The sequence below is a fragment of the Zonotrichia leucophrys genome, chromosome 2 (assembly GCF_028769735.1).
Source record: "Zonotrichia leucophrys gambelii isolate GWCS_2022_RI chromosome 2, RI_Zleu_2.0, whole genome shotgun sequence".
NCBI classification, from domain to species: domain Eukaryota; kingdom Metazoa; phylum Chordata; class Aves; order Passeriformes; family Passerellidae; genus Zonotrichia; species Zonotrichia leucophrys.
In genome coordinates this window covers 339604-353266 of record NC_088171.1, presented here as the reverse complement: position 1 = coordinate 353266, position 13663 = coordinate 339604, and the positions used below count along the sequence as shown (strand labels likewise).

The following is a 13663-nucleotide window of genomic DNA, read 5'->3' as shown; positions in this document are numbered from 1 at the left end:
GTGTCCCCCCTCTGGCTGCCATGCGTGTCCCCAGTACCATATATTCCTCCGCCTCCCCCCAGTGCCATATATCCCCCCAGGGCCATATCCCCCCCAGTGCCATATATGCCCCCCTGGGCCATATATCCCCCCAGTTCCATGTCCCCATGGGTGCCATGTCCTCTTCACTGCTGTGTCCCCCCTAGGTGCCATGTGTCCCCCCTCTGGGTGCCATGAGTGTCCCCCAGGGCCATATATCCCCCCCAGCTCCATGTCCCACCCGGGTGCCATGTGTGTTCCCAAGACCCCCCAAGGGCCATGTCCCCCCCGTGAGTGCCGTGTCCCCTCTCCGGGTGCCATCGCTCCCTCCCCACGGCCACACGCCAGGGCCCACAGGGCAGATCGGGTTCCACTGCCCCCGGCGGGGTCCCCGGTGTGTCCCAGCCGCGTGGCGGTGCCGGTGGCGGCGGTGACGGTGGCGGTGCCCATTGTGTGCGGGGCGGGGGCGTCGCGGCCTCGTCACCACTTCCCCGGGCAGTAGGAAGCGGGAAGCGGCCGCTCCCGGCTCAGAGGGGCCGCGATGGGGAACCTGCCGGGGGTCCTGCCCGGAGCCCCCCGAGCCTGCCCCGGCCTCGGCCTCTGCTCGCGCCCGCGCGGCCCCACGCCCGAGGACCCCCCCGGCCCCGCCGCCCCCGCCGCTGTCACCGAGCCCCCCAGGTAGGAGCCCGGGTGGGACGGGGAGAACGGGCTGGGAAGGACGGACGGGGCACCGGGGCACCGGCACTCACCTGCCGCAGCTCCGAGCCTCGGCGGGGACCCCTCCTCGCTCGCGGGGACGTTCGCGCATGGCCCGAGTCCACCGGAGACGTGTCCCGGCCGCGGAGGTGTCCCTGCAGTGGGGGTGTCCCGGCCGTGGAGGTGTCCCAGCCGTGGAGGTGTCCCCACGGTGGAGGTGTCCCCACGGTGGAGGTGTCCCTGATTCCCCGATGGGGTGGCTGGCGTGGGGCACTGGGGCAGAACACGGAGCCCGCTGGCGGCAGAGCGCTGTGCCCGCTGCCCGTGACGCCGTGACAGTGTCCCCTGTCCCACGGCATGGCCCGGGGACCCACGGTGCCCTGGGCCGAGCGGCATCTGGGGGCACATGGGGGACATTTGGGGAGGGGTCTGTGGGGTGCAGTGAGGATGGAGGCACGGGGACCCCACGCCTCGGAGGGGCTCGGAGGGGACGGGCATGGGACGGGGGGCGTGTCGTGTCCTCCCCCCGCGGTGGCCCGGAGCCCGCTGTGACTCATGGCCATTGTTCGCACTCACACGAGGGCCAGGAACGCCCCGCGCCCCCTCCGCCCTCTGACCCCTCAACTCCTGACCCCTCCGACTCAGCCCCCCATATCCTGATCTCCCATTCCGGGACTTCCCAGATCAGCCCCCCATCTCCTGTTCCCCGTCCCCTGAATCCCCGCACCCCCTGATCCCCCGTCTCCTGTTCCCCTCACCCCCTGAGCCCCTCAGCTCGCCCCCCGTCCCCTGATCCCCGCACCCCTTGACGCCCCCAGCTCTGCCCCCCATATCCTGATCTCCCAATCCCTCACTTCCCAGCTCAGCCCTCATCCCCTGATCCCTGCACCCCCTGATCCCCCCAGCTCAGCCCCCCAGCCTGTGCCCCCCGCTCCGAGTCCCCCCCCATCCTCTGAGCCTCCCCATCCCCTGCCCTCCATCCCCTGCCGCTCCCCATCCACCGGCGGTGCATCGGGACCCCCAGCAGCAGCAGATGTTGGGGGAGCCCCCGGCCCTGCCCCGCTGTCCCCGCCACAGCCCAGGCCCCGCTCCCCTCCCCTCCTGTCCCTCCCCCGCACCGAGGGGTCCCGGGCCCGAGCCGCCGGAGCAAATATGGAGAGGGGCACGCGTTCCTCCCCAAGCCCCCCGAGACCCCCGGCTGGGCCCCCCGTGGCCGGGCAGCTCTCAGGGGTGCCCCGTGTCCCCCCCCCAGCCCGGTGCCCTCTTCCCCGGCCGAGCCGCCCCGCTTCGCCCGCCTGAAGAACTGGGAGACCGGGAGCATCAGCTACGACACGCTGTGTGCCACGGCGGGACAGGTACGGGGGCACGGGAGCGGCTGGGGGCACGGGAATGGGGGCACGGGAGAGGGGACATGGGCATGGAGGGCACGGGGGCACGGGAATGGGGACATGGGCACGGGGGCATGGGGGCACGGGAGTGGGCGAACGGGAATGGGGACATGGGCATGGGGGCACGGGCATGGGGGCACGGGAATGGGGGCACGGGAGTGGGGTGTGCGGCTGGGGGGCACGGGAGTGGGGACACGGGCACGGGGACACGGGAGCAGGTTGTGCAGCTGAAGGGAAAAGGCGGGCGGAGGGCAGGGACAGCGGCAGGGGATGGCGGTGCAGGTTGGAGTTGGGCACTGAGGGGCTGCAGGACAGGAGGCAGATGGGGGGCAGTCAGCGGCAGGGCTGGGGGTGCAGGTTTGTGGGGTGACAGGCGTGGGCGGGGCAGGGTGCGGGAGGGGACACAGGGACGGGAGGTCCGTGCCGGGGCTCAGCCGGTGCCCCCCAGGAGCTGCCCTGCTCGGGGCTGCGCTGCCTGGGCTCGCTGGTGCTGCCGCGGCCGCTGCCCGCGCCCACCCCCGAGGGGACGCGACCGCCCGAGGAGCTGCTGGAGCTGGCCCGGGACTTCATCACCCAGTACTACGTGTCCCTGAGGCGGTGAGCGCGGGCGGGACCCCGCAGCGGGCACGGGCACCCCCAGAGCGGGCACGGGCACCCCGCGGCCCCGGGGCACACACAGCCCAGCCCCAAGCCTGCCCCATCTCCACCCCAGAGCACCCCACAGCCTGGACCTCCCCTGAGCCAGGGCACCCCACAGCCCCAGGGCACCCCATAGCCCCACCCCTGCCCAAAACACCTCCATATCCCTACTCCTGTTCTGGGACACCCCAATACCCATGCCTGCCCAGAGCACTCCACATCCCCACCTGCACGCCAGGGTACCCCCCCATAGATCCTGAGGTGCCCTGGGGTGCCCCATGTCCCCACCTCTCCCCCAAAGCACCCCCAGACCCCCCATCCCTGCCCTGGGCCATCCCATATCCCCATCCTTACCCCAGAGCACCCCACACCCGTGTCGCTGCTTGGCCCCCCAACCCCCGAGGGTGCCCGTGTCTGGGGGTGCTGGGGGTGCTCCCGGCGGCTGCGGGTGCTGAGGGTGCCCCCGCAGGGAGAACTCCGCGGCGCACACGCAGCGGCTGCGGGAGGTGGCGGCGGACATCGCGGCCTCGGGCTCGTACCGGCTGCGGGAGCCCGAGCTGACGTTCGGCGCCAAGCAGGCCTGGCGGAACGCGGCGCGCTGCGTGGGCCGCATCCAGTGGAACAAGCTGCAGGTGCGGGAGCCTCGGCCAGGGCAGCCACGGGGACACCGCGCACCTCAGACTCGTGGGGACACTGCTCACATCAAACCCCTTGGGACACCTCAAACTCCCGGGGACACCGCACACCTCAAACTCCCGGGGACACCGCACACATCAGCCTCCCCGGGACACCAAAGCAGAGACAGCCCAACTCACCCCACCCCATCTCACACAGGCACCAACACCCCCATGGTCACCCCCACACCGCGGGGACCCCCATCCCAAGTTCCGTGTCCCGTTGTGACCCCCACCCCACCCCACAGAGACCCTGCCTCGCACCTGTAGCACGGGACCCTGACTCATGGAACCCCATCCTACGGGATCCCGGTTCCACAGGGAGCTCCCGCCCCTACAAAGGCCCCACGGCACCCCCGCCCCAAGGGGACCCCTCCCAAAGGATTGGAGCCGCAGATTCCCCCGGGGGCTCCCCCATCCCAGCTGCCCGCAGGTGTCCCCCACACCCCCTGTCCCCCGCAGGTGTTCGATGCCCGGGACTGCGCAGGGCTGCCGGAGATGTTCAGCCTCCTCTGCTCGCACATCCAGTTCGCCACCAACCGCGGCAACATCCGGTGAGCATCCCCCGGCCCCTCCCTGCGCCCCCCGGCCCCCGCGGCCGCAGGGTGTCCCTGACGGCCCCCCCGGCCCCCCCAGGTCCGCCATCACCATCTTCCCCCCGCGGGCTCCGGGCCGCGGCGATTTCCGCATCTGGAACCCGCAGCTGATCCGCTACGCGGGCTACCGGCAGCCCGACGGCTCCGTGATGGGAGACCCTGCCAACGTGGACATCACCGAGGTGGGGGCACCCCTGCGCCCCCAGAACCCCTCAGCGCCTCCCCACCCTCCTCTCTTCACTCTCCATCCCCACCTCAGTGTTCTCTCCATTCCCACTCCGTCTCTCTCCCTTCTCCCCCGTATACTGCTACATCCCCCCAATGCCTTCATCTCCCCCCAATCCCCGCGCCCCCAACACCTCCTGGAGCCCCCCCTGACGCTGTCCGCCCCCAGCTCTGCATCCAACACGGCTGGACCCCCGGCGGGGGCCGCTTCGACGTGCTGCCGCTGCTGCTGCAGGGCCCCGACGAGTCCCCCGAGCTGTTCCCGCTGCCGCCGGAGCTGGTGCTCGAGGTGCCGCTGCACCACCCCACGTGAGTGCGGCTGCGACCCCGGAACCCCCCGGGCCAAGGGACTGCCCCGGTGACCGGGCTGGGGTCACACGGGGCCACCCCTGGGGAGGGTCTGGAGAGGGGATGGAGTGGGGATGGGAGTGGGGATGAGAGTGGGGAACCGCGCTGGGAGCAGGGAGCAGCCGCGGGGTCTGGAGAGGGGATGGAGTGGGGATGACGGTGGGGAACAGCGCTGGGGACAGGGAGCAGCCGCGGGTCTGATCCCATCCCTGACGGGCATTGGAACATCGGCGTCCTCCCGGGCTGGGGTACCGGTTTGTGAATCCCCTTCTGGGCCGGATCCTGGAGTACCGGGGTGCTGAGCCCCCCTGATGGAGCCGTGGGTGTGTGACCCTCCCCTGGTGGGATGCGGGGTGCGATGCAGGCCGGGTGCCCGTTCGGGGGGCTCTGGGGCAGTGTGGGTGTGCGGGAACCCTAACCGTGCCCCCAGGCTGGAGTGGTTCTCGGAGCTGGGGCTGCGCTGGCACGCCCTGCCGGCCGTGGCCAACCTGCTGCTGGAGATCGGGGGGCTCGAGTTCCCCGCGGCGCCCTTCAACGGCTGGTACATGGGCACCGAGATCGGCTCCCGCAACCTCTGCGACCGCCACCGCTACGACGTGCTGCCCGTGAGCTGCGCGGGGACCGCGGGGCTGCGCTGGGAAACCGGGGCTGCGCTGGGATCCTGGGGCTGGATGGGACCCCACAGGGACCCCGGGGCTGCACTGAGACCCCGGGACAGCGCTGGGACCACACAGGGACCCCTGGGGCTCTACAGGGACCCTCGGGTTGCACTGGGACCCCACAGAGACCCCCAGAGCTTCACTGGGACCCTGGGGCTGCACTGGGACTACACAGGGATGACCCTGGACCCCCCCTGGGACTCCACTGGGGTCCCCCCACGACCCCTCCTGGGAGCCCCCAGTAGTCCCCAGTATTTCCCTTGGAACCCACATTGAGCCCCCCCGAGACCCCCACTGGGACCACTCTGGGACCCCCTTCAGGCCCATCCAGGGACCCTCATCAGAACCCCCCGAGACTCCCACCAGGACAATGCTTGGATCACTCCTGGGACCTCCCCCAGGATTCCCCCCAGAGCCCCCTGGTACCCCGAACAGGACCCCACTGGGACCCCATCCGGGACCCTCGGGGACCCCCTGGCCGACCCTGCCCTGCTGCCCCCGCAGGAGGTGGCCCAGCGCATGGGGCTGGACACGGGGACCAGCTCGTCCCTCTGGAAGGACCGGGCGGCTGTGGAGGTGAACGTGGCCGTGCTGCACAGCTTCCAGGTGGGACCCCCGTGGGACCCCCAGCGCCGGGACCCCTGCATTGCTGGGATCCTCTGGGCCGGGACCCCCACACTGCTGGGATCCCCCTTTCTGGGATCCCCACACTGCTGGGATCCCCCTAATGGGACACTCAGGGCCACGGGATCCCCCAGTCCCTGTGCCCCTGTCCCCAGAGCAGCCCCCGTGCCCACCGCCCCTGTCTCCGCAGGTGGCCCAGGTGACCATCGTGGACCACCACGCGGCCACCGAGTCGTTCATGAAGCACCTGGCGGCCGAGGGGCGGGCGCGGGGCGGGTGTCCCGCGGACTGGGCCTGGATCGTGCCGCCCCTCTCGGGCAGCCTCACCCCCGTGTTCCACCAGGAGATGGTCAACTACCAGCTGAGCCCCGCCTTCCGCTACCAGGTGGGACTCCGCCACACACATCTGCCCCACAGATCTGCCCCACAGCTCCTGCCCCACAGCCCCCTCCTGCTGTCAGGTGTGGGGTTGGACCCACAGATCCTCCCTGCCCCCCCAGCCCCCGTGCCCCCTGCCAGGGCTGGAGGTGAAGCCCCAGGGCACTGAGCCCCCTGGAGCCCCCGGACTCTCTGGGACTGCCCAGATGGGCATGGCTGATCCCTGCGGGACCCCCAACCCTCTGCATCCCCTGCACTGGCATCCACCCCACAGGGGCATCGGGACCACCACACAGCAGCCCCTGAGCCCCCCCTGGAATAGGCCAGCCCCAGCTGGGCTCTCCCTCAGCCCCTTCCAGCCCCCCAGGAGCCCTCACGACCCCCATGACCCCTATTTCACATTCTGTTACCGGGTGGGTCCGGCCCCACAGACCCCTGACCCCTATTCCCCACAGCCAACCCTCCATCCCCAATCCCACAGGCCCCTGACCCCTCTTCCCCACAGCCAACCCTCAATCCCCAATCCCACAGACCCCTGACCCCTCTTCCCCACAGCCAACCCACCCCCCAATCCCACACACCCCAACCCCTCCCCTCACAATGCCCCTCCACCCCTCCTGCCCCACAACTGCCCCCTCCCACCCCACAACTGCCCTGTCCCGCCCCCAGCCCGACGCCTGGAAGGTTTACGTGTCCAAGGGCACCACTGTCACCCGGAGGAAGACCTTCAAGGAGGTGGCCAAGTAGGTGCACCCCAGGATCCCATGGGAGTTCTGGGGCCCCGGGGGTCCCGTGCTGACCCCACAGTGCCCCGGGGACCCCGCGCTGACCCCGCGGTGCCCCACAGCGCCGTGAAGATCTCGGCCAAGCTGATGGGGCAGGTGATGGCGCGGCGCGTCAAGGCCACCATCCTGTACGGCACCGAGACCGGCAAGTCGCGCACCTACGCCTGGAACCTGTGCCAGCTCTTCCGCCGCGCCTTCGACCCCAAGGTGTGGCACAGAGGGCACAGGGGGCAGGGCTGGGGTGGCTCCCCTTGCCCACCGCCCCACAAATGCCCCAGGGGGGGTTTGGGTGAGGGGAGGAGCAGCGCTGCGGGGAGATCCTGACCCTGCATTGCCATCAAGGTGCTGTGCATGGATGAGTATGACGTGGTGGCCCTGGAGCACGAGAGCCTGGTCTTGGTGGTCACCAGCACGTTTGGGAATGGGGACCCTCCAGAGTGTGCTGAGGTATGGGTGGGGTGGGGTGGGATAATGGGATGGGATGGGATGGGATGGGATGGGATGGGATGGGATGGGAATGGGGTTTTGGATGAAGATGGGATGGGATTGAGGATGGAGATGGAATAGGGCTGGGGATGGAGATGGGATAAGGATGGGGTGGGGATGGGGATATGATAGGGATGGGGTTAAGGATGAGGATGTGATGGAGGTGTGATAGGGATGGGATGGAAGGACGTTGAGGTTGGAGATGAGATGGGGCTGGGGATGGGATGGGCTGGGCTGGGCTGGGATTGAGGTTGGAGATGGAATAGGGCTGGGGTTGGAGATGGGATGGGAATGGGGACGGGGATAAGGATGGGACTGAGGTTGAAGATGGAATAGGGCTGGGATGAGGATGGTGTGGGGATGGGACATGGGGGTGACATCCTGCCCCCACAGAGCTTCTCCAAGGCGCTGATGGAGATGACATCACCCTACACTGGCACCTCCCAGGCAGAGCCGCCCATGTGAGAACTCTGGGGGTCCCGGGGGTCCCTGCTGGGCCCGGGCAGGACCCCCCGACCCCCTGACCCTGCTCACACCCCCAGGAGCTACAAGCTGCGCTTCAACAGCGTCTCCCAGTCCGACCAGCTCGTGTCCTCCTGGAAGAAGAAGCGGCGGCAGCTGAGCAACACAGACAGTGCAGGACACTTGGGAGCCCTGCGGTACGGAGGGCACGGGATGGGCACGGGATGGGCACGGGGTGGGCACGGGATGGGCACGGGATGGGCACGGGATGGGCACGGGGTGGGCACGGGATGGGCACGGGGTGGGCACGGGGTGGGAACCGGATGGGCATGTCTGCCCTGCTGGTGTGGGTGGGGTCAGGAGCTGCCCCGAGATGCCCCCGTGACCCCCTCATGTAATGGCCTGATAATGGCCAGAGCCCTTTGGGGATCCCTGCCCAGGTTGGGGTCCCGGGCGTACCCCCACACCCTGGGCACCCTCACCCCCCGTTCCCCAGGTTCGCGGTGTTCGGGCTGGGCTCCCGGGCGTACCCCCACTTCTGCGCGTTCGCGCGGGCCGTGGACACGCGGCTGGAGGAGCTGGGCGGGGAGCGGCTGCTGCCCCTGGGCGAGGGCGACGAGCTGTGCGCGCAGGAGGAGTCGTTCCGCACCTGGGCCCGCCAGGTGTTCCAGGTACGGGGCTGGGGGGCTGGGGGGCCGCTCTGCACCTGAGGGGGCGCTCTGCCCTCTCCTTCAGGTACCGGGCTGGGGGTCACGCACCGCCCCCCGCCCGGCACCCACGGCCCCCCGTGCCCCCAGGCTGCCTGCGAGACGTTCTGCGTGGGGGACGGGGCGGGGGGCGCCGAGGAGCTCTTCGCCCCCCCCCAGGGCTGGAAGCGCCAGAGGCACCGGCTGGTGCCGCAGCCCCAGGCCACCGAGACCCTGGCCGGTACCGACTGCCCCGGGACCCCCCAGACCCTGCGGGACCCCCGGCTGCCCGCGTCACCCCCACCGAGCACCGACCCCTGCCCCGGGGCACCCTGGGCACCCTGGGGATCCCCTCACACCCCACAGCGCCCCCCGAGCACCCTGGGGATCCCCTCGCACCCCACAGCTCTGTGGGGTCGGCCCCAAGCCCCCCAGGGACTCCTCCTGCCCCCTCATGCCCTCCCCAAGACCCTTTGGTTCCCCCCAGCCTTCTCATGACCCCACAACTCCCAGCCCCTGAGCCCCACTGTGTCCCCACAAACCCCTGTTCTACCCCAGCCCCCCATGTCCCCCAAACCCCTGCTCCTCCCTAGCCCCTCCGTGACCCCTCAGCACCATCCAGCCCCACATGTCCCCCTGTGTCCCCCCCGTGTCCCCAGCCTCCCCAGCCCCCCGTGCCCCCAGCCCCCCGTGACCCCCCCACGCCCCCCAGGGCTGTCCCAGCTGCACAAGCGCCAGGTGTTCCCCTGCTCGGTGCTGTCCGTGGAGAACCTGCAGAGTGAGGAGTCCAGGTGAGGTTTCCCCGAGCAGGGATCCCCCCCTGCCCCCCCTCGGGATCTCCCGTCCCCCTCCGCACTCCCGGCACCCCGGGGTCCGCAGATCGGCAGGGCGCCCCCATTGGCGGGACCCCCGGGGCCGCTTTTCCCCCGTGCCCCCATCCCGTGTCTGCCCCTGCCCCGTGCTCCCCTGACCGCTCCTTCACCCCGCGGTGCCCCTGGCACCCCCCGTGCCCCCCTGACCCCTCCCTTATTCCCCTGGCACCCCCCTGACCCGTCCCTTACTCCCCTGGCACCCCCCGTGCCCCCTGTGCCCCCTGACCCCTGGCACCCCCCGTGCCCGCTGACCGCTGCCCGCAGCCGGCAGACGCTGCTGGTGCGGGTGGGCTGCGCGGAGCAGGCGGGGCTGCCGCACCTGCCCGGGGACCACCTGGGCGTGTTCCCCGCCAACCGCGAGGAGCTGGTGCGGGCCGTGCTGGACAGGGTGGAGGATGCGCCGGGCCCCGAGCAGCCCCTGGGCCTGGAGAGCCGCGACGGGGACCCCGCCGGTACGGGGGGCACGGGGGGGCTGGGGGGAACCCCTCGGGCACGGGGGGATTGGGGGGATCCCAGTCACAGAGGAGTGATGGAGATTTCACCGGTACCGGAGAGGGTCGGGAGGGGACAGGAGGGGGACAGGAGGGAACAGAAGGGGGACAGGAGGGGGACGGGAGGGGGGACCGGAGGGAGTCCCGCTGTCCCGGACCGCGGGAATATGGGGGGGAAGCGGGGGGCTGAGGATTGGGAAGAGGAAGAGGAAGGGGAAAGGGAATAAATTGGGGCAGGGGAAGAGAGAGGAAGGGGCTGGGGAAAGGAATGGGAAGGGAGTGAGGAAGAGGAAGACAAAGGGGATAGGACTTGGCGGGGGGAGGGAGGGGAGGAAGACGGAGAAGAGGAAGGGCCCTGGGCAGGACACAGGACAGAACTGAGCCACAATCCCCCGTCCCCAGGCGGGTCCAGCCCCGGGCCCCGCTGGGTGCTGCAGCCCCGGCTGCCCCCCTGCACCCTGGCCCAGGCTCTCACCTTCTACCTGGACGTGGCGGCGCCCCCGACGCCCCAGTTCCTGCAGCTCCTGGGCTCGCTGGCGCGGGACCCCGCCGAGCGAGAGCGGCTGCAGCGCCTGGCGCAGGTCTGGGGAACGGGGGGACACTGCTTGGAGAGGGGCTGGGGGGGCTGGGGGGGCTGGGGGATACGGGGGGCCGGCTCCCCCTCTCTGACCGGGATACTGGGCTGCTGGGATGGCAGCTACCTCGCAGCCGGGATACCGGGATGCTGAACCCCTCCCTGATCCCGGGATGCTGATCCCGTCCCTGATACCGGGATGCTGATCCCGTCCCTGATACCGGGATGCTGCCCTGCTCCCTCACTGGATCCCGGGTGCTGCCCCGCTCCCCGGGCCGGTGCCCAGCGCTGGCGGTGCCCGGTGCCCGGCGCTGGGGTGCCCGCTGTGCCAGCCTGGTGCCCGCAGGACGCTCGGCTGTACGAGGAGTGGAAGTGGTTCCGGTGCCCGACGCTGCCCGAGGTGCTGGCCGAGTTCCCGTCCGTGGCTCTGCCCGCCGCGCTGCTGCTCTCCCAGCTCCCGCTGCTCCAGCCCCGCTACTACTCCATCAGCTCCGCGCCCGGCGCCCACCCGGGCGAGATCCACCTCACCGTGGCCGTGGTCACCTACCACAGCGAGAGTGAGCGGGCCGGGGTGGGCACGGGAGGGGGGCACGGCCAGGGCACCTCCGGGGCCTCCAGGGGTTCCAGGGCACCTCCAGTGTTCCCAGAACATCTCCAGTGTCCCCAGAGTATCTTCAAATCCCCATCCGGGCACAGAGGGGTCCCCACCTCCTGCGGGGGCTCTGTGAGGGGCTGCCTTGGGGCCGCCTCCCCAGCACAGCCCCACCGGTCTCCTCTGGTCCCCACAGACGGGCAGGGTCCGCTCCACTACGGCGTCTGCTCCACGTGGCTGGCGCGGCTGCAGCCGGGGGACACCGTGCCAGCCTTCATCCGGGGGTGAGGGATTGCTGTCCTGCTGTCTGTCCCCTGCCCGCCATCCCTGTCCCCATCCTGCCCTCCCTATCCCCGCCCTGTCCCTGTCCCTGCCCTCCCTGTCCCCGTCCTGCCCTCCCTATCCCTGTCCCTGTCCCTGCCCTCCCTGTCCCCTCGCCTGCCCTCCATGTCCCCCTCCTGCCATCCCCGTCCCTGTCTCTGCCCTCCCTGTCCCCTGCCTGCCATCCCTGTCCCCTCGCCTGCCCTCTATGTCCCCGTCCTGCCATCCCCGTCCCCGTCCCTGCCCTCCCTGTCTCTGTCCCTGCCTTCCCTGTCCCCATCCCTGTCTGTCCCCCTCAACTGCTCCCCTGCATGTCCCAGCCCACCCCCCCCCCGCCCCCAGCCCACCCCCCGCCCCATTTCCCGCCCCCCCCGGCCGGGTCTGGCCCCGAGCCCCCCCGGTGACCCCCGGCTCCCGCAGAGCCCCCTCGTTCCGGCTGCCGCCCGCCCCCGACACCCCCTGCATCCTCGTGGGGCCCGGCACCGGCGTGGCGCCCTTCCGCAGCTTCTGGCAGCACCGGCTGCAGCTCCTGCGCAACGGAGGTGGGACACAGACCGGGGACACCGGGGAACACGGGGACATGGGGGGGCACAGGGGACATGGGGGGGGACAGGGACACTGGGGACATGGGGGACACAGGGAACACTGGGGACACGGGGCACACAAGGGACAGTGACAGGGGACACGGGGCACACGGGACACATGGGGGACACGGGGGACAGGGACACAGGGGACACGGGGGACACGGGGGGACACCGACACACAGGGGACACGGGGGACACGGGGGACATGGGGCACACAAGGGAAATGGCGGGCTGGGCAGGGTACAGGGGTCATGGGGGGCCAGGAGAAGGGGATGGAGAAATAGTGACATGGGGGTGAGGATGGGGGAACAGGGACAGGGACCTGGGGATGAGAGGGATGCGGGAGTGACATGGGGACATGGGCACAGGGACATGGTGGCACTGGGATGGGGGACAAGAGATGTGGCGACAGTGACAAAAAGGTTGGGGACGTAGGGAAGGGGATGGAGACTGGGGATGTGGGGACACGGGTGAGGGGATGGAGACTGGGGACAAGGGGAAAAGGGGGCTGCAGGACAGGGCTGAGCGGGGCTGTGGGACACTAGGCCACTGTCCCCTGCAGGTGGCCCCCTGGGCCCCATGGTGCTGGTGTTCGGGTGCCGCTCCTCCGCCCTGGACCACATCTACCGCGAGGAGATGGAGGAGGCGCGGCAGCAGGGCGCGCTTAGCCAGGTGCTCACCGCCTTCTCCCGAGAGCCCGGCTGCCCCAAGGTGCGACAGGGACAGCGCTGCCACCGGGGGGACCGAGGGGGGACCGAGGGGGGACGGGCTGGGGTGGGCATGGAGCCGGGGACGGGCTGGGGTGGGCACGGAGATGGGGACAAGGACAGGGTGCAGATGGAAACGGAGGGGACAGGGATTGCTGGGGGACACTAAGCCAGAGCTGCAGGTGGCACAGACAGGGACAGCACACAGAGGCTCAGGGCGGCGATGGGCACTGGGGACAGGCTGCCACGGTGCCCGTGTGTCCCCAGACGTACGTGCAGGACGTGCTGCGGGCACAGCTGGCGGCCGAGGTGCACCAGGTGCTCTGCCAGCGCGGGGGCCACATGTACGTGTGCGGGGATGTCACCATGGCCACCGAGGTGCTGCAGACCGTGCAGCACATCCTGGCCCAGGAGGGCCACATGTCGCTGGGCCAGGCGGGGGACGTCATCAGCGAGCTGAGGGTAAGGGCTGGGACCGGGACACCCTGTGGACACCCTGGGGACACCCCTGGGGACACCCCTGGGGACACCCCGGGGACACACGGCGGGGGTGGCCGGCCCCGGCCTGACGCCTGTCCCGCAGGACAAGAACCGCTACCACGAGGACATCTTCGGGCTGACGTTCCGCACGCAGGAGGTGGCCCTGCGCATCCGCAGCCAGTCCTTCTCCCTGCAGGAGCGGCGCCCGCCGGGGCCCGGCCCCTGAGACACGGGGACACGGGGACACGGGGCCCTGCGGCCGGGCCCCCGCCCGCCACCCCCAGTAAAGGTTTAGTTTTGATACCCCCGGCCCGACACTTCGGCTCCTGCGGTGGCACCGGGGGCAGGGGAGGTGGCACTGGGGAGGGATGGGCTTTG

The 13663-nt window shown here is 70.7% G+C and overlaps 1 protein-coding gene across 1 annotated transcript; it reads left to right on the top strand.

Annotated features, from left to right (window-relative positions):
* The first annotated feature begins 480 nt into the window (after positions 1-480).
* NOS3 (nitric oxide synthase 3) lies at positions 481-13636 on the top strand. The gene is made up of 26 exons (XM_064703697.1): positions 481-696; positions 1967-2069; positions 2551-2699; positions 3211-3373; positions 3878-3969; positions 4052-4193; positions 4406-4545; positions 5015-5189; positions 5748-5849; positions 6058-6252; positions 6915-6988; positions 7093-7237; positions 7373-7477; positions 7910-7977; positions 8059-8175; positions 8475-8649; positions 8776-8905; positions 9377-9455; positions 9801-9988; positions 10430-10608; positions 10948-11158; positions 11390-11477; positions 11935-12056; positions 12661-12809; positions 13073-13267; positions 13389-13636. The coding sequence occupies exons 1-26, from the start codon at positions 560-562 to the stop codon at positions 13509-13511; spliced, it is 3546 nt and encodes a 1181-aa protein (XP_064559767.1). The 5' UTR covers positions 481-559; the 3' UTR covers positions 13512-13636.
* Positions 13637-13663: the final 27 nt, after the last annotated feature.

Coding starts and splice junctions, on each gene's coding strand:
- NOS3 (XM_064703697.1), top strand. CDS start 560: ATGGGGAACCTGCCGGGGGTCCTGCCCGGAGCCCCCCGAGCCTGCCCC. Junction 8,650..8,775: donor GGGCCCGCCAGGTGTTCCAG/GTACGGGGCTGG, acceptor CCGTGCCCCCAG/GCTGCCTGCGAGACGTTCTG. Junction 12,057..12,660: donor GCAGCTCCTGCGCAACGGAG/GTGGGACACAGA, acceptor TGTCCCCTGCAG/GTGGCCCCCTGGGCCCCATG.